Consider the following 20576-nt stretch of genomic DNA (forward strand, 5'->3'; position numbering starts at 1 on the left):
AGGGATGGAGAAAAACAGAGTCCTTATGTGGTAAACAGTGAGCAGTTTGTTTAGTTTTAAGCAACATATGAACCCTCACCCCCACTGAGACCCTGGCGTGTGAAAAAACAGGGTGCTTAGTTGGTAATGATGTTGCATTCGGGGGGTATGGGTCTCCTATATAGATACAGCCACGGTTCCCTTCTTGACACCCTGGCAGACTGGTGCATCCTCACATTTAAGACATTTCCAGTGAGAGCCAGATGTACTACAAGGGGGGAGCAATGGACCAGATATGTGGTAAGTACTTATTTCATTGTCAAATATATATATATATATATATATATATATATATATATATATATATATATATATACACACACACACACACACACACATACATTGGTATAAATTAAAAAAATTAAAAATAGAAAGCTTTAAAGATTGTACTATGTCGAGTGATTCATATTTGTTTTTATATATTTATATATATTTTTTTAATAGGTATTTATACCTTTTAGAAATAGATGACAGAGCGCATCCTATACATGGGAGTCTTGAAAAACTGGAAAAGGAGATTGCTGCACTCAGTTGTCTACCAACAACGACTACGTGCCCCAACCAGGGAGCTGGCACAGGTAGGGAAAATGACAGTATGATATAAGCTTTCTATATATTTATTATTTGACGAATCATTCAAATGATTTTATAATTCTATGCTCCCCCAGTGAAAAAAAAAAAAGTACATACGGGTGTCCAGTCTGAGAGACCTTCTACAAGGTATGTGACATCATCCATATATATATATATATATATATATATATATATATATATATATATATATATATATATATATATATAGACATTTGTTTTATAACATGTTTTGACCATGTATGCTTGTACAGCAGGGTGCAGATTGACCGGTCTACACCAACAAAGGACACATGGTACTATCCAGAATGTTTGACTGACGAGGAAATGCTGCAGGCGGTCTGTGACTATGAAGAAGAGAGTACTACAATAGGAGCAACATCGGCAGAGTGTGTAACCCCATTTCAACAAAACAGAGCAGGTATACCCACAGAACCCACGGTGGTGATTGTGCACCCGAGGGACACAGCTAACCCCTTATATGTAGAGTTGATAAATGAAATCAGTGAACTGCGGCGTTCCAACACCGCATTAAAAGAGATAGTAACCGATCTATGTAAGAAACAAGAGGAGGCTAGACAAACACAGGACGCCAACGGCTGTTCCATAAAACAATACCTGATAGCTCAGAATGCATCCAGTGAAGCTATCATAGCTCTACTTACAAATAAATTTTATCCAAGGTGATCTACTAGGCATGGTGTCTATAAGGGGTGGTGTCTAAATAAACAATACAGACGTGTAGTATGCCTCCCCCCAGAAAAGTTTTGAAGAGGGGCACGGGTGATATACATCGATCAGGGGATAACCATAATAATAATGATGATGGGTATAGGGTCCTGTTACAGAATACAGAGAAACAGCTTAAAAGCCTACGTGCACTGGTGGAGAGATCGCGCGTTGATGCTGCTGCTGCTGCATACCCTGCCGAAGCTTTTCATGATGTTGACAGAATTCATTATACGGAACAACATTCATCGTATCTAGATAGCGGCTATGCAGACTTGGTCAGTGTCCTAGACCCAGGGTTTAATACCACAGGCGCAAATAGCCACGTGTTGGATCATGCAGACGGCCCACTTGTGTACACAGACAATGATGCAGGGGCTGGGGGGTGTGTGTTGGCAGAAATATGTGACGACCGGCTGAATCAGATGGGGGCAAATGGAGATGTGGAGCATGAACAGGGTGTTGGGGGGCCTGCTGAGGGTCATGAGGGAGGGTCATGGGAGCAGGCCCGAACAGAAGGGGGGCATGATGATACACTAACAGGAGGAGGGGAGATAATGAGGGGGGGTGAGACCTCCTCAGGCATAGAGGGAAGGACAGTCACCATGAGAGAGATGCCTTCATTCAATGCATTTGAGCTTAGACAAGGGGTTGATTTCAGAAACGTGGATCTTACTGACCTCGAGCAAATCCCCTACATGGTCAGAGAAATAGTGGCGGGTGTAATTGATAGAGCTGTAGAGGCCTCTCCGGCTGGTAGTGTGCTGAACGTTTTGTTACGGGGACCTTCATTGGCTAGTGACATACAAGCTGTTCTACGCGTAAACGAGTCGTACAACTCTGACTTGTTTATGGAGCAAATTGCACAAGTGATACAGAGCAATGATGAGACTATAACGGATGATGAATTGGAATTAGTGATCACCGTAGCTAAAAACAGAAACGGTGGGGGTTATCTAAAATTAGCAAATGTCCCATATGATGTGATATTATCAAAGAAGGGTCGGTTTCTGCACACCCCTGACAATACTGATAATAACCTGTGCTTTTCGCTCTGTTTAGCACATTTTAATCATCCAGACATGTCCCTGCAAGATAAAGTGAGATTTGCAACTCAACTACATAGATCGTTGGGTTTTGGACCAATGCACAAGGTCTCATTCTCCGATGTAGATGCTTTCGAAAGACATCTGGGTGTGAAAATCATAATCTTCCACCATGCAGCAGCAGGTCGTAAACGACTTCAGTGTTTCCAAACCCACGATGCGCCTCATCCCCGGACAGTCTGGTTATATCTACACAATGACCATTATCACCTGATTGAAAACCAGCAAGGCTTTTTTGGGGCAAAACAAGTATGTCAGTATTGCTACCAAGCCTATGAACATCGATTATACCACAGCTGTGAACAGCTGTGTAATGTGTGTTTTACATTAGAGTGTCGTACACAGCTGGGTAAAACACAGAAATGCGGTGATTGTAAACGCATATGTAAGTCGAAATATTGTTTTGATCAGCACAAGCGGCCAGAAAGCGTCCATGCCCTCATCCCCTGTGATGCTATGAAATACTGTGAGGCATGTGGAAAAACATACAAAGCAGGACAAAAAGCGCACAAATGCGCGCCAAAAGTCTGCGTCCACTGTGGTGAGCAACAGTTGGAGAGCAATGATAAACATGAGTGTTTTATTCAGCCTCTTGAAAAGAAAGAGCCGCAAACAACCTACATATTATTTGACTTTGAGACAAGGTTTCATAACGGAAAACACGAGGCAAATTATGTATGTGCTATGGATTTAGAGGGAAAAAAGTTTTGTTTCAGTACTATGAATTGTGTGGACACCTTTGTGAAGTATTACAGAAGACCTAGATACAAAGGCTACACGTTTATCGCCCACAACGCATCCGGCTTTGACAACTATATTCTGTTGGAATATTTTGTCAAACAAAAGATCACTCCGCAAGTCACCATGAGAGGGAGTCGGGTGATACTGATGTATGACAGGTCATACCGGCAGAGATGGATTGACTCATTCAGTTTCCTTCCCATGCGATTGTCAAAAACCCCCGCTGCCCTAGGGTTCAGTGATGTCGAGAAAGGCTATTTTCCCCACAAGTTCAACACCTGGGAGCATGAGTATTATGTCGGTAAATATCCTGATCCGTCCTACTACGGCTTTGACGATATGAGTGATAGCGATAAAGCGAGATTCATGGAATGGTATAATACCGTTTCAGGAGGAACATTTGACTTCCAAAAAGAAATCGGACGCTACTGTGTTAACGATGTAGAAGTGTTGCGAAAAGCCTGCAGCATCTATCGTGAGACATTCATAGAGTGCACGGAACTTGACCCCTTCTCATTTACCACACTAGCATCGAGCTGCATGGGGGTGTTCAAAACCCTGTTTCTCCCAAAGGACACAGTTGCTCTAACGTTTGAGGGGGCATACACTGCTCAGAATAAGACGTATTCTGATGTATCGATGCAATGGCTTGAATATGTGGCCCTCACAGAGAATATTGAGATTAAACATGCTCTCAATCACGGTGAACAGCTTTTTGAGCCGTTCTATGTGGATGGCTATAACTCTGTAACAAACACTTGCTATGAATTTGCGGGATGTTTTTTCCACGGATGTGTCAAATGCCACGTCCAGAGCGACATGAACCCTGTTACAAAAATCACCTACGGTAGGCAATACAGGGTGTTCATGGACAAAATATATTCTCTACAAAAACAACACGGGCTGCGAGTTGTAGTGATGTGGGAGTGTGAGTGGTCGTCGTTAAAACGGACGAGCGGGGCTGTACAGGCTTTTATGGTTACTTACAAAAAGCGTGAGCGTCTAGAGCCTAGAAAGGCCCTCTTTGGGGGACGTACAAACGCTATGAAGCTGTACCACAAGATCGGTGCTGATGAAAAAATCAGGTACTACGACTTCACCAGTCTTTATCCGACGGTTCAGGCTAAAAAGCAGTATCCAGTTGGACATCCTCAGGTTATCCTGAAGGATTTTGAGTCTATTGACAAGTATTTTGGACTCATAAAGTGCACAGTGCTACCGCCCAGAGGGCTGTTTCACCCGGTCCTACCTTACAGATGTCATGACAAACTCATGTTCCCATTGTGTGGCAAATGTGCTGAGGATTTGAATCAGAGTGGCGAGTGCACTCACGGAGACAGAGACAGACTGCTGGCGGGGGTCTGGGTGTCAATTGAACTGCAGAAGGCTGTGGAAAAGGGATACAGGCTTGTGTCCATTGATGAAGTTTGGCATTTCCCCAACAAAACAGACACATTGTTCAGCGGGTATGTGAAGACATTCATGAAGTGTAAACAGGAAGCGTCAGGCTACCCTGGCCATGTTAAAACCCCCGACGACAAGGAGAAATATGTCAAAGACTATTTTGAAAAGGAAGGCATTCAATTAAACCCTGACAAAATCAGGGTCAACAAAGCCATGAGAAGCTGCAACAAACTCCTCCTAAACTCTTTGTGGGGCCGTTTTAGTATGCGCAATAATATGCCTGCATGCGAGCTGATCACAGATCCGGCTCGGTTCACACAATTGATGTTTAGTGACCACTTTGATGTGCGACAATTCTGTTTTATCTCAGATGACGTGGCTTTGGTACAGTGGCGACATGCAGACGCCCGCGGTTCCCGTATAAAAGACGTAAACGTCTTTATAGGAGCCCTGACAACTGCCCATGCCAGATTGATGCTCTACGACTTGTTAGACAAACTGCAGGAGAGGGTCTTGTACTGTGACACAGACAGCATTGTCTTTACATCGAGAGGGAGCGACTGGGTGCCGCCCCTGGGGGCATATCTTGGTGACCTGACTGATGAGTTAAACAGCGGAGACATATGCGGGCTGCCTAGTGAAGACTACATCACAGAGTTTGTATCAGGAGGACCCAAATGCTATGCCTATAACACGGTACAGGGTAAAACAGCTGTCAAATGTAAAGGCGTCACATTAAACGCTAGAAACGCCTCCGTCGTCACCCCCCAGTCACTGATTGGCCTCGTACAGGCTTATGTAACCAATCACAACACACACACTTTGACCACAGTGTCTGAAACTATCAGGCGTGATAAAAAGAAGTTCCATCTTAAAAACGAGACAGTTTTTAAGCAAGTCAGAGTGGTGTACAATAAGCGGAGGGTGTTGTCTGACTATACGACCCTTCCTTATGGATACTAACAGCGATCAGGGATTTGATGCACGACTACAACACCCCTTTAGTTTGGTAGTGAGTGGGCCTTCAAACTGTGGAAAGACTTTTTTTGTCAAGGATATTATTGCAAATGCTGAGAGGGTTATTTCACATCGTATTGACAATGTCGTCTACATTTATTCATGCTGGCAGCCTTTATATGATCAACTGCTTAAAACCAGAGACATTAACTTTGTAGAGGGCTTACCAGAGTCTCTGTGCGATGATGTTTTACTACCTCCTGCCAAAAACAATCTACTCATTATAGACGATTTAATGAATGATGCCGGGAATAATATAGAAGTTCAAAATGTTTTTACCAAATATGTACATCATAGAAATCTCAGCTGTATATATTTAGTACAAAATTTATTTATTCAGGGTAAATCTAGTCGCACTATTAGTTTAAACACCAACTATCTCATTCTGTTTAAAAACCCTAGGGATAAATATCAAATCACACTACTGGCCAGACAGATGTTTCCGGGTAATACTAAATATTTTTTAGAGGCCTTTAACGATGCGACCCAACAATCATATGGCTATCTTCTCATAGATTATAAAGCGTTGACCCCCGAACATTTAAGACTCAGAACGGCTTTGCTATCGGACCAACAGGTTGTGTATATCCCCAAAAAAACAAACAGGCGTTAATAACGCTAAAATGTCATCACGCATGCAGAGGAATTTGTCATTGTTGGAGTTGATATATAAATCTACGCCTCGTGTGCGACGTGTCATTGTTAATAACGCCAGCACGGATTTTATCGACTCTCTGTGTGAGATCGCACTCAATGTATTGAGAGGTAACATTCCTTTGACCGACAAACAATTCGCCCTCTTAAAGAAGAAGAAGAAGATTATCCGGCTGGTGGCGGATAAAAAAGTTAAACGGACCAAGAAGAAAAAGACCCTCAACCAGTCGGGGGGCTTTTTATTACCGTTATTAGGGGCTGCTATTCCGTTTATAATTAGTCTTGTCAATAGGAGGGGCTAAAAATGGAGCACACCCAAAAAATGTTTCTGGTCCCCCAGCATCAGCTTGGCCTGGTAAAGCAGCAGCCTCATTATAAGCAGCAGGATCAACGAGAGTCTATAAGACAGGCGGTGCAAAATGAGCTTGATAGAGCTATGATTGACGTGTTGAATCAACCTGATACAGACATGTACGAAAAAGCCAAAAAATATTCCGTTATTTTACAAAGATACTTGGCTGTGGTGAGACAGGGAGAGCGTGAGAAGGGGGCGTTGCCTTTACCACTACCCTCCGGTGAAAGTGACACGGGCTCAAATCCTGTCGTTTCAGCAGATGACGTACCAGGAAAAGATGTGATTTTAGGCAATGTGATCAGGCACATACCTAAAAAAAGTAAAAAACATGCCGAATATATTTTGGATGCTTTGAACCACGCAAAAAACGACATATCCTGGACAGACCGAGGGGAGATCGTTGTCAACAATCAAACGATCAAAGGCACCCATCTGTATGATCTGGTGAAAAGTGTCACGTCCTCGTATAATGTTTTAGACGAATCTAGACCTATCGGTTGGAAGATATTTTTAAAAACGCTAGCTGATTTAAATATCCCCCTATCCGCTATCCCCAACACGCAGGTTAGGAGGTCTATTGCTGAATATAAGGGTGGTGATGCAGTTTATGACGGGGGTTTTAATGTTTCGGGGTCATTCAAAACAAAAACTAGGACCAGCCGATCTATAGACAGCACCCCCTTTAAGACACCTAAATCCCTAAAGACCAAATTTTTTAGGAGTGATGATTCGTGGGAAGATTTTTAAGATTTGTTTGGCTATTACTGTGTGACACATGTCTTTTTTTATTTTTAAGCTTGTACTGGATGCATATTATTTTTATTTTATTTTGTGTTATTATTATTTTGTTTTTAACTTTACACAAGTGTTTGTAATGCTTTTGTATTATCTGTTAGTCTGTTCTTTGTGGATGGAAAATAAAATTGGTGTTCACTGCTGAAAGTTGTCTTTATATATTTTATTCATAAAACGTCACAGGATAGTTTATCATTAGATCACACATTGTACACACGTAAAAGCATCCTCACAACACCCTGAGGGTTGGATTTTGTTAACAAAACGACAGACCATCGCATCATTATTGACTAGATTAGGTCCGTACAAAGTTAAAACTCGTGAATAAGACCAGCCTTTTTGTATATAACATAGAAAAAACACACAATGTTGGCCACAGGTTGTAGTAAAATTATTTTGAACCTGTTTCCTAGAATAAGACATAGTCGTACAGTTATAATTGAGAAAATTAACTATTTCTTTTGGAAACTGTTCATAATCAGGAGGGTTTCCAAAACTGTCAAAGAAAAAGCCATGCTTGTATTTTGTGATATAAATCGCCAACCAATGCTCTCCGGGGCTGCTGGACGGGTGCGTATTTACAATAGTCATCACCGGATACTTGCGCAAAGCCTTCATAGGCAGCTGGTCACACGCTAACACGCCCATAAAATCGACCCCCCTAACAACCCGTTTTCGAACAATACTCGTCAACTCTATGGTGTTCATGGTGTTTAAAAGTTATCCACCAAGACTTGTCGTTGGTTTGATATCTCGATAACGGAGTCAAAAACAGAATAACATATGATATTTATGGTACGAGGAAGGGCCGTTCTGAAGCGGACCTCCAGGCGCACATTCCCCGTCTTGATTAGTGACACGTTCCCCGACTGCCCGTCGTCAGGCTCCAGATTAAAACAGAACAGCGAGTAACCGTGACCAAAGTCACTCCGTGTTACAGCCAGCGATCTGTCTTTTAAATGTCGACCTGTTGTTTGAATCAGGTGGTAATATTCTCTCACGTACTGGCCGCTCTGGAAGAGTGGCTGTAGCGGTCTCGCTGGATATGCGTGGCCATCAGCGTAAATGCTTAAAAACTCAGTGTCATAGTGTTGGAAATTAAAGGGATTCCGTGTATAACTACCCGTGTATCCTTCGTTGTCAACAAACCCTAAAACAATAAACTTAGGGATCTGTCCCATGAATAGATTCTCCTGGTTGCAGACTCGGGTCCCCGCCGGAATGGAGAATGTTTTCAGCGCTACTCTGTCGATGGCATACTTGGCGTTTGTGTGTTGAAGAGCCCTGCTGTGCGCCAGTCGGACCGTCGGAGCTACGGAGACCTTTTTTACAAATACACTAGCGGCGACTATCTTGACCTTGTATTGAGCCGCTGCAGCCGTCATCAGCGAGAATTCGTCTTTTGACCGTATAAATTTCAAGGAAATATCAACGCCGTTAAGCAACAGCTTCTCTTGAAAAAACAAATCGGCATGTATTGGTACAATTAACTCCACTATACGGCTTTCAACGGTGTGTCCTCCTCGCGCGGCCAGCCCCTCGTTGTCCCCTTTAATAGACGTCTCGTCCATATGCTGCGCGGTGTCTTTACTAAACAGGGCTGTACTAAACTGCGTCTCCAGGGTGTCTTTCCCGTAATTAAGCAAACATTCGATTATGCCTCGGTATGGGTAGGTGTTTGAAGATTGTGAAATGAGCCTGTCCCCTAGCATGATATCAACCTGGGAGAATAAGGTACATCCAGGGTAATTTATGAAGCCGACATCAGCATCGGCTGCTAAATTGGACCCATCCGCATTAGTTATCTTTACACGCATATACAGAAAGGTATCGTTCAGATCCAGGTAATCTTCACCGCTGGCCGAAATATGAAACTCCAAAGGGCCTCTGTCTGTAATGGATGAGACTGGCGGGATCTCGATGAAGGAATATTTCTCTATGGACGTTTGTGTATAAGGAACAGTAAAGAGATCCAGTTCAGACTTTACACACTCCGCCGACTGATTATGGATGAGCGCCATAGTTTCTACCTCTAAAATATGTCTTTAGCCAAAATCCGGGCGCGTTTTATCTGAGAACCTCTTCGGGCTGTGCCAGATTTCTTTTTGACTCCCGCCTTGTTCCTACCATCCCTTTTACATTTTTTGGTCCCTGGCCCCGCACCGCCCCTGCCTGTGGGGGGTCTTTTCAAAGCCCTGCGGGTGTGTATTAGCATGCCGTGACCCTGCTGCTGCTCTGGTTGTTGTTGAGCCCCAGAGAACTGTCCTTTGGCTATATTTGATACAACGTCTCCGATGATGTTAGTAGCGGCTGTTTTCAAATGTGGTTTAGCCAGGCTGAACCCCCGTTTTAAAAGAGGAAGGGCCATCCTGAGCAGCCCCCGAAATATACCCCCCAAACCATTGCCATATTGTGTCTGAGATCCTATAAATCCCGGTAGTTCTCCGCCGGCTTGGTTCATATAATATGCCATATATCGGCCGTCGTCGTGTGTGTAGTGGCTATTCCTCATCTTCCACTTGTTTTCTTCTTTTTAGAAACGCTGTTTTATAGGTCTGAAATGTAGCTTCGCTATGACCTTTCCGTATAAAAAGGGTATGTATCCGTTCTGATCGTTTTTTATGGATATCTCAATATCATCAATAACGTTTTTGGAGAGAGATGTGTATTGCGGCCTGTCGTAAGTCAGAGTGGGTATGCGTCGTTGTTCGGCAGCCACATTTATACATCTTAGAAGAGGTACATGGCTGTCCCCCACTAATTGATAGTCGACAATATCGCTATATATGTAAAATGTGTAACAACCTGCATGTATATCGGCGGGATAGGGGGTGATGTGGGATCTGTCAGTAGTCGGTAGGGGAAAAGCCTCCCCATCTTTAAACCCCAATATTGTCGCGAGCCGTCCTACAAAGGTTATAGTTGAATCCTCTGTTGACCCCAGAAAGTATACGCGGTTTTTAACACTACTATAATGCATAGATACCCCCTCCAGCTGCGTGTTAGTGCTGATTCGAGCATTAAACGCTTTAACAATAGCCTGTATAGACTCATAAACCCCAATGTCCATAGTAAAGGCCGATTTAGCCCTATTTTTACCATTGTACACTTTTACAACCGCATCTGTTTTCGGAAAACTGTACCACACTCTCGGATACTGGAATTCTACCAACCCCACCTCATGTGGTTCGCTCAGAACAATGGCCTTGGCTAATTTTGTCCTGTAGTTCCATATCTGATTTTTAGGATAAACCTGAGCAGACGCGTTACTAGGTAGTGTAACATAAAAACCATTCTGGGTCATCGTGCCGTGTCCTATGGTGGCCGGTTTAAGAGTGAACTCTCAAGATGCATGCATGTGTCTTTTATCAAGCATCCGTTATGTCTTTTTCTGAGACCCAGGAGTTAAACTTCTCGGGCCATCCCAACCATTTCACAAAGACCTGCTTCTTGCCTCTGGAGATTTTTCTATCCATAATTTTTTCTATTTTAAACATCTTGTTTTTACCTATAATTACTTTTTGTAACTCCGGTTCGTAAAACGTACCTTTCAACAATTCCCCTGCACAATCAGTTAGTTTATAAACCGGAGGATCTCTGGCTATACACCTTGATATTGTAAAATGCTCATCGGTGAATGTTTGTTTATAACCCTTCCTAAATCCCCCGCGGAGTTTTGATATTCTCACGGTGTCGCCCTTGTTAAATTTAAAGCATACTGGCTTCTGAGGGTACAACTTGTACAGTTGGATGAAGACCGTCTTCTCATTGTCTTTATTGACTGCTGATGGCTGCATCTTTATGGACCTGTGGTGTGAGTTATTATAGGCCTCGACAAGCTCCTGTACTACATCCACATATCTTCGTGAATTAACGGATGTTAAATATCTCCACATGCGGGTTTTAAAAGTCCTGTTAAAGCGCTCCACCACGCTGGCCTTGGTCTCGTTCGATGTTGAAAAATGCGTAATTTTATACTGTGACATTAACCGCTGAAAGTGTTTGTTATAAAACTCTGTACCTTCATCTGTTTGAAGTTTCACAGGTATGCGTCCGTCACTCAGAATGTCTTTAAAGGCTTTTGTGACTGTGAGGCCCGATTTGTTAGAAAGACATCTAACCCACGCATATTTGGAAAATACATCGATACACGTCAGTAAATACCGCACAGTATCATTTTCCTCAGCATATTCACCCATATCAACTAGATCAGCCTGAAACTGTTTGTCAATGCCGCGGACCAAAACCCTATTCCTCGGGAAATGTACGGCTGCCTTGGCGTGTAATGTGTACACGTCTTGCGCTAGTAGGTATTCGTTAACACTAGATAGTGACGGCGTCACCCCGGTACATTCTCCAACCGCATTGCGAAGTTTAGACACACTGCCTAACCCTCCCGGATGGGCTGGGTCTAGATAAATCTTCTGTAGAGTCCCTTCCATGATAATACCAAAGTATAAATGCCCGACAGTTCATTCGTTACAACATATTTTATTTCTCTTGTACAACATGTGACAAGCAGATTGATAGTATAGTAGTATTTCGCCCCACTGCAAAAGCAAAAATACATTTTCAGTTATAAAAACACTCAAGAACTTCATTCATTTTCGATTTCATTTTGTTTTTGTTTTTAGCATGTTAGATTGTTTTTACGCATCAATGTCTGTCGCATCATCATCATCATCATCATCATCATCATCGGGTACCTCCCATGCTTCATACGGGTTTGATACTTCTCCCCACAACCTGCCAAGCTTTTTCAGTTGGTTCATTTTGAGTTCATCTTCCCCGATCAGTGTATCATACATTTTCTGGATACTTTCAGCCGCATTGCCTCCAGATTTCAGCTCGTCAAGAAGTACTTCCGCACCCCCCTGGATGCGGTCTGCATCGACCTGAAGGTCATTCATATCCATAAACAGGAGGATGGCGGATATGAAGTTGTCATTCCAGAGCCTTTTCATCAGCGGATCAAAGTGTAGTTCGTAGAACCAGTCACATGGATATAAACACGGATGGTTTTTCTGACTGGGATTGTTTGTTTGACAGCCGTAGCAGATCTCTATATTATATTTAACCCAGACCTTGTTCAACAGATGTAGCACCCCGATTCTAAGGTATTCTAGGAACCGTGCAGTATCCTTAAACACCTCGTGAGGTTCACAGAGCTTCTTTTCTTCTTCTTTTTCTTGTGTGGCCGTCGGTCCGGGAGGCGGAGTCTGAGGCGGGGTGTGAACCATCAGAGCTGGAGGTGAAGGAGAAGTGGGCGGGGTCCATCCCCCCTGGGTCCCTGAGATTTCAGAGACTAAACAAAAAATGTTTTTCTTTTTTTATGATTCTGCATGAATTACATCAGTGACAGAAATATATATATACATATATATATATATATATATATATACACACAACATTAGCATAACCCACCTGTCATTCTTTTAGATGATTGAGGGGTGAATTATTTTCGGTCTACACATGGTAGTAGATATACCAGGTTGCACACCGCTCGGTGTATTGTCGTAAACAAGACGTTTTCTAACAGCCCCGTAAGCCTTACTGACGCTGTCTCTCTGGATAGATTTGTCAATCTGACTAAACACTTTTTGCAGAGCGGGCCAGTCACACCACTGAACAAAGAACACGAGGGGGAACCATATATTAAACTCTTCAATGGTAAGAGGGTACGGATGCTCTCTCCATCCTCGGCGGCCTCTTTGAGCTACCACATACTCTCTGTCTTCACAAACGTTTAAAAAAATGAAATCGTCAGGGCGTCTGTTGTACCGATCTGCCATGAGATGGTGTATTTTAGGCCCGGTTGTACTATACCACTGAACAGAGTATAGAGATTCTAGAAAACCTGATTGTTCAAGATCTATGCAGACAATTGATCGAAACTGCTGCCAATCTTTTACAGACATACACCCATGTCGACCCCCCACAGCAGCCTCATCATCAACTGTTTCACCAACACCCCCTCCTAGCTTGTCTTGGGCCTTGATTCTAGAAATCATAGTGACCGTGCCATCATAGTATTTAACATTATACACGTACCCATAAACACCCTCCAGCTCTAGCTCTACAGCCGGCTCTCTAGAAAGACATCCCTCACGCTTTTTCCGGCTCTGGGAAGCATCTACATCTGTATAGCATGGGCTATTTTCTGTAGACATACCTATGTCAGTCTCTGCGGCCTGCTCCATGCAATATGCAGCCTGCATTTTGCAAAGAATCCGTGTGCACAGCAATAGTAGCGGAACCAGCAACAGCAGCAACAGCAGCAGCAACAGCGGATGAGGCCAAAATGAGTGCGTTGGTGGTGGAGGTGAATAACACATCTATATATATGATGAAACCCCTCCTACAGTCCCGTGTTTCCGGTCAAAACTAACGCCCATCGCATAAAACACCCACTGATATGGCAAATTTCCAATCAAAACCAAGCACATCATCGTCAAAAATGGTTTACGTATCCATTCGTAAAATGACGCATTTCCGGGGCATGACTTCAAAATGGCGGCGGTCACATGCCCACCCCACACCCCTCCTACCCCCCAAAAGTTCAATGACGCATTTTTTCCGGTCAAAATGGCGGCGGTCACATGCCCACCCCCCCACCCCTCCTACCCCCCAAAAGTTCCCTCTTGCACGCCCTCTGGCATGTGACTGAGGTCAAAGGTCACATGCACGCGCAAAAGTAGAGGCTATATACTACTGTCCATCTCTCTACTGTATATCTGTCTGCCTTACCATCTATCCCTCTATCTGTCTATCTATCTCTCTGTCCACCTACCTATCTATAGATATCTACCGATGTTTGTCTGTCTATCCATCTACAAGTATGTCCCCTGTTGCCCCGTCTCTCTCTTTTCCCCTCCCACTCACTTATTATTCTGGCTCAATGTACCCGTGGAGTTGTCTCTCTCTCTCTCCCTCTCTCTCTCTCTCTCTCTCTCTCTCTCTCTCCCTCTCAGCAGATGGAGACTATGGCCCAGTTCTGCCTTTTGTTCTGGGTCCCCTGAGAGACCCGTGGCTTTTTGGACAGCACACAGCCCCGGCTCCCCATATCTCATACAAAATGCAAGCGCCTCTCTTTTCATTTAAAAAAGGAAGCGGTGGAATGCACATATTCTGAATGTATTTATTGAAATGGGCATGACCACAGGGGCATAAAACATGTCCAGTGTTGTTCCTGACTAAAGATTGCACCCATGACTTCACTGCACTGTCTGTGTCTTGTCTTCTTTTATGCACGCTATTGTTACTTTGATTATTCTACTGCTATTTTGGAACACTGTTTTTTTTAATTTTGTAATTTCTATAAGAACTACAACTTGTTAGACATACAACCCGCGCCTGTTGGAGGCCATTATTGACCGTACAAAACAAATCCTACAAATGTAGCTCAAATTATTTAATTTGGAGACCCTGTAGCCCTGAGATAAAGTGAGCCACATGTACTGTTGGAGAAAATTTGGGAATTTGGGAGTCTTGTTTACTTAATTTGCCATCCCCAGAAAACATTCATATTTGATTCATTTTAAAGAAACATTTCTGGTGAACTCTAAAAATAGTTTTTTTCCCCCTGCAGAGTATGCACATTTGTATCTTTCATCTTGTTTTGGAAATATAAAACAAGATCAGCTGCAAGGAGCGTTTGTAAATGGTATTTTTCTACAACGGAATCACGTGTTCCTTCCTACACAGAAAAGTTATCCTCCCGCAGGACCCTTTCACCTGTTTACTGGAACTCGATCTCCTTTCACCGCAACACGAACTCGCTGCAGATGGACGTCTGATCATACTCAAATGTAGCACCTGCATAAATTCAGTTAATAATTAAACACAGTATCCTCATTATATTTCCCTTTATTCCCTGCCTTTGGGAGGCGACCAAAGGGGCACGGCGTGTGATTGGCTAAAAACAGTGGGAGGGAGACAAGGCAGTGACAGGTAGCAAACAGGTGGGCTACTTTCAGGAAGTTTCACTAATAATTTCGGAGTCTTTGACCGAAACGAAACAGCGTGACAGAGGCATGTGAGCGTGGTGCGTTCAAAGTCCCCGTACACGCGCCCACTTGTTTAGTTGACGGGGAGGAGGAAAGAAAGGATAACGTGTGTGTGTGTGTGTGCGTGTGTGTGTGTGTGTGTGTGTGTGTGTGTGTGTGTGTGCAGGTCTTTCTTTGGGAAAGTGTGTTCCCCTCTGGAGTCAGGTCCTTGGGGACACGGTGGGGACCCGCGAGCGCTCACCAGCTGACAGCGCGTGCTTCACTGAGGCCATCCAACACCTCGGCCCACGAGCCCGCCAACAATAGAGTGAAATTAATGCACGCTCCCCATTACCCACTGCGGTATTAACCAAACGGACGCTCATGGCAACAGCTCAGATGAATAAGTTAAGAAAGTATTTGCCGAGTGCGAAGACTGAATAAAGGAACATTAAGAAGAAGAAAAACAGCCCCGAGGTAGAGTTCAACGAGGATCTGCGTCAACGTTGCCACAAGCATCGCAGTTTATAAACTATGGCCACCGTGGGTCAGGGGGCGCGTGCACCGGCAACATATGGCGAGCGAGCGCGTGTGGGACACGTTTCATGTCGCTGTTACCGTGAATTACAGAAGAAGAGATCAGGTGTTGAAGTTTCCTTTAATTAGGTAGAATGGCTCATTTGTGTGGTTTAAAATGATATATTACATTAGCGTTGGTCGTTTAATCCGCAACCTTATTATTCGTGTTCATTATGTCCTGGACTAAAGCTGCGTCTTTAAACAACATTCACGAAGGTTACAGCAGGATTCGTTATGTTCAATAGATGCAATTTATACAATTAGAAGATTCCGTATTCATCAATTTATTAAACTTACATTATTGTTATGATTGTGTCAATTATAATTTGTGTTATCTTTCTTGTATTAGTGGTTTATTATAATTACATCATGCTTGCGTTATTGGTTGCTATTATAAGCCATCAGCCTGCTCATTTCTTAACACGCTCTAAAAGTCTTTAAAAAACTAGATTTGTATCAACGACAACTTGTTATTACCATTACCATTACTATTATCATAATAATTAATTTAATACTGGAAAAACAAGTGGGAGCAAACGCGTTTAGGTTTGTGGTTCACGGTTTTAAAAAAAACTGCATTTCAGTGAAAAAAAGGTGCGTAGAAACAACAGAGACCAAGAAACATTACATTTTCGTTTTTCTTTTTATTCCCCAAAATCAAATTAACATAACAATGAATTGCAAAATTATAGTTTTTTTTATTATTCAGGAAATGTATTTATGGAGTTATAAAACGAAAACCAAATGAAACATATCTGCAATAAATAGGCCTATGTCAATTCATCTCATCCAGTGAAAGCAAAAGACACACAAGTTCATCTGAAGATACGAAAGAAAATACAAAAGAAGGCTGCATTGATGGCTACATTAAATAGGCTATTTGTTTGGAATTGGCAGGACTACACTAGCAAACAAAGCAACAAAATATGGTTTATGGTTTGAAAAAAAATGTCGTATTTCTCAAGCCTCTGGCTCGTGTATTTTTAAAGTGCACATGAACTTTTGAAGTTACATTATACAAACAAATGAACAAATAAAAACATTCATCACATCTAAAATCATATTATAGCTAAAAAACTTTTTTTTTACATCATCAAATACAAGCAATGGTCCCAAAAAGGTACTATTTAGTGTAAGACAGCTCTTTTGGTCGGAGTGACGCGGGGAATACCCATGGCAGTGCTGCACGCGACATGGCAGAGGGGTCTTCCAGCCGCGTCTCCATGGAAACTGGGAATTATAGGCTAATACATCTATTGGCAGAACCGAATTAGGTCTATCTCACACGAAAAATAGCTGTTATACTATGTAACAAGTCATTAAAATAAACGTATTGTTAAAATGACATTTGCACCATCTTAACGGCATGTTGACACGGTTATCGGCCATTACTTTATCATCCTTGAACTTTCAACAAAGTCGTTTTTTATTTTTTATTTTATTTTTGAATCATCATTCAGAAAGCAACCGTGTGGTGATGGCGGCTGCGCAGCTTGAGCTCCGAGAAGTCATCCTCTTCACTCGAGTGGAGCTCCATCGCCATTTCATCCGAGTCACTGAAGTGGGAGTGCGGGGAAAACTCCCCGTCGCTCCGGGGAGACTCCTTCCCGCCGCCCCCGACCGGTGCGAGCGAGTTGCTTCCCCGAGCGGAAGGAGGAGGCGAGGCCGACCGCATTGCTTCTTCGACCATGGCGGAAAAGGACCCGTCGTCGAAGGAGGGGTGGAAGGGCATCCCGCTGATGTGAACAGGTAGCCCCCCACCCGAGACCGGCCCAGCAGCCGCGGTCCTACAGGTGCCCGGAGACGGGGGAGCCCTGTTCTTCGCCCCGTCAAAACCAACGGCGGATGGAAGCGTAATGTCACACTTTGGCGAGTTGTTTTTATTGTTTGAGACGTCGGTACTGCTGCTGCTGCCGCCGCTGCTGCTGCTGCCGCCGCTGCTGCTGGTGCTGCTGGTGGCGCTGGTGGAGGTGGAGGTTGGGGACGGAGCTTGGAGCAGATCAGCCAGGGCATTGATGTAAATCTGCGCCATCTGCAAAGTTTCATATTTGGAGAGCTTCTTGTCGTTGTCCAGCGCCGGGATGACGCTGCGCAACTCGTCGAACGCGTAGTTGAGCCCGTGCATCCGCCTCCTTTCGCGCGCGTTGGCGGCTACGCGCCTCTGCTTGTGGACTACGTGGACCGGTCTGCTGGACTGGGCTCTCTGTCTCGTGGATGTCTCCTCGTCGGAACAGCTGGCCGTGCCTTGAAGACGGCACAAGTCCCTGACTTTGAGCGAAGAAGAGGAAGAAGAAGAGGAGGAGGGGCTCTTGGCAGTTATTCTGTAGCTGAGAGGGCTGGGGTGGCCCGAGGACTCCGGGGAACCGCTCTCTGCGGAAAGGAAAGCACGCGTGTGATGAGCCGGTCTGGTTGGACCACACATATATAATAAATATATAGTAAACACTCTGTATGTTTTTGTTTTTATCAAACGCCTAGCAGTGTGTGTATTACAAAACCAAGGTTGCACCTGAGCTCCTCCTACCTACGTGAGACCTTCAGGTGCAAACCACAGGACAAGGACGCACCTGTAAACCTGTCGCTTTGAGACGTTGTTCACAATGACAGTGGCACGCGGCTTTTCTCACCTTGGAAGGAGCCGGTGCTCGGGCAGGGCGAGTGCCGCAGGCGGTCGGGTGAGCGGGCGTGTGGCGCGCAGGTGCCAGAAGGCTGCGCCGGAGCCAGCCAGGCGCGTGGGTCGCTGCCGCTGTCCACGAGCGTCAGCGCGGGCTCGTAGCGGGACTCCGCGAGGTGCTGCTGCAGGTGCTGCTGCCCCCCCCTCTCCACCGACCCGGGGCTCTGCAGCCGCGAGTTGAGGTCCGCCACCTCGCTTCTGCTCCAGTCTCCCACACTTCGGACATCCATGTTTCCAAATTTAAAAACAAAACAACAACCCCAAAAGATGGGCAAAGTTGAACCGACTTTACAATGTGGGATTTGGGTTGTTTTTTTTCTCCTCGGACGCACGCACCGCGGGGATGTCGCGCTGTGTGAATATGACTCCTTCTCTGGCGTGTCTCAAGGCGCTGCGTCGGTTTAAAAAGCGGCACGCGCCTGGCAGCCCCCCTCCTCGCGCCGGTCGCGTGTTGGCGTCCAATGAGAAGCCTCGGCGAAGGCCCGAGAGAGGTGATTACGGCCCCCCGAAGCCAGACTGTTTATGATAACGTAACAACTTAAGCAGTGTTGAACGCAAAGGGAGGTAAGGGGAACCTCCCACAGGACGAGCTGTTGCTCGTGGGTGCGCGTGCACACTGGGGAGACGTCCGCTGCTGGGACGGGACTCTTATATGACAGAATGTCACATGCAGCGTTTGATTTGACAGAGGGACTAAGGTGCAGCACATAACTTTGTCACACTTTTCTCACATGGTTCTTTTTAGAATGCACAACACAACTGCGGTGACACAAAATGCAGGGGACGAAAAGAGCCGGGTGACGGGAGCGTAACGGGCAATGCAATACAGAAGACGCGTGGGCCTTTTGCATCAGTAACGCGTCACCAAAAGTCAACCAAAAAAAAGAGTTGCGGCTCCTGGGGCTCGCGAGCTCATTGTCAATTCATTCATGCTAAGATCATCTCCAGTTTCCATTTTTCTTTTGTAGCGAGTCCAAAAGCTTTTGATCCAGCTCTAGGAACGCCCTTTCCGTAAAAAGGGCTTCACAGGGATCGGAAACATGAGCAGGGGTCCGGCGCTGCACACTGTTTCCGCACTGACACGAGCAGTGCGCACGAGTGAAACTGGAAGAAGCGCGCGCGCGTGGGCACGCACGCACACACGCGCACACAGGAGGGAAAGAGAGAAAGACGCAAATGAACTCAAAGCACGACGTGCTGTACATTCAATACATTATTTATTTCTAATATCAATCTGCGATTTACAAAAAGCAAAGTGTAAAAAGTAACGTTGACATTGTCAAGTGGTTCAGACAAATTATTAGCTATTTAAATATCTTCCATTGGTGCAACGTTTATTTTGTGTTTTATCCACCTGCAGTCTACTGATCACACCTTGCTTACTGAGATACAAACTGAGAATAATCTGGAAAATGAACATAAACCACCATAAACTGCCGATGTTTGACGCATAATGGCCTGTTAGCCCACAGCACAACTTTTCACGACCGTATCAAACCATTCCAAACGAAAATGACACCAAGCCGCAGGTCCGTATATTATTGTAGTTAATATTCACAACTTTGGTACATCTTTTTTTTTTGTAAAGAATCGTTTGAAATAATGTTTTTTGTTCTAAAACGAGGAAACTTGCCGGAGATGGTGAGAGAAAACACCGTTTTTGTGAACAAAAAAAATCTCATGATTTTAAGAGATAACCCAACATCAATCTTTTCTATGTTTTATTCATGTATTCATCTCGGGGACGGCTCGCGGGTTAGAGGTCTGGCGCCGAGCGTTCGCCCCCTCTTCCCACCTACAAGCCCCCCATCCAACGCGCCGGGCCGGGCTCCTGAAGCTACCGACAGGTTGGATATTGTAGTTTGCGATTATTAAAGTGTCACGGCCACAATGGAGACTCTATGTTC

The 20576-nt window shown here is 44.4% G+C and overlaps 1 protein-coding gene and 2 long non-coding RNA genes across 3 annotated transcripts; 1 reads left to right on the plus strand and 2 right to left on the minus strand.

The window, feature by feature from the left end:
• Positions 1-509: 509 nt before the first annotated feature.
• LOC144386370 (uncharacterized) lies at positions 510-3477 on the plus strand. The gene is made up of 3 exons (XR_013452080.1): positions 510-617; positions 708-759; positions 885-3477. It is a non-coding gene; the product is annotated as an uncharacterized LOC144386370 (long non-coding RNA).
• Positions 3478-11906: 8429 nt separating this feature from the next.
• LOC144386371 (uncharacterized) lies at positions 11907-13989 on the minus strand. The gene is made up of 2 exons (XR_013452081.1): positions 12856-13989; positions 11907-12736 (listed from the first exon to the last, which is right to left on the minus strand). It is a non-coding gene; the product is annotated as an uncharacterized LOC144386371 (long non-coding RNA).
• A 2641-nt stretch (positions 13990-16630) lies between these two features.
• Positions 16631-19196, minus strand: atoh1a (atonal bHLH transcription factor 1a). Its single transcript, XM_040195424.2, has 2 exons — positions 18623-19196; positions 16631-18365 (listed from the first exon to the last, which is right to left on the minus strand). The coding sequence occupies exons 1-2, from the start codon at positions 18897-18899 to the stop codon at positions 17452-17454; spliced, it is 1191 nt and encodes a 396-aa protein (XP_040051358.2). The 5' UTR covers positions 18900-19196; the 3' UTR covers positions 16631-17451.
• Between the last annotated feature and the right edge of the window lie 1380 nt (positions 19197-20576).

Source organism: Gasterosteus aculeatus, chromosome 13 (assembly GCF_964276395.1).
Source record: "Gasterosteus aculeatus chromosome 13, fGasAcu3.hap1.1, whole genome shotgun sequence".
NCBI lineage: Eukaryota > Metazoa > Chordata > Actinopteri > Perciformes > Gasterosteidae > Gasterosteus > Gasterosteus aculeatus.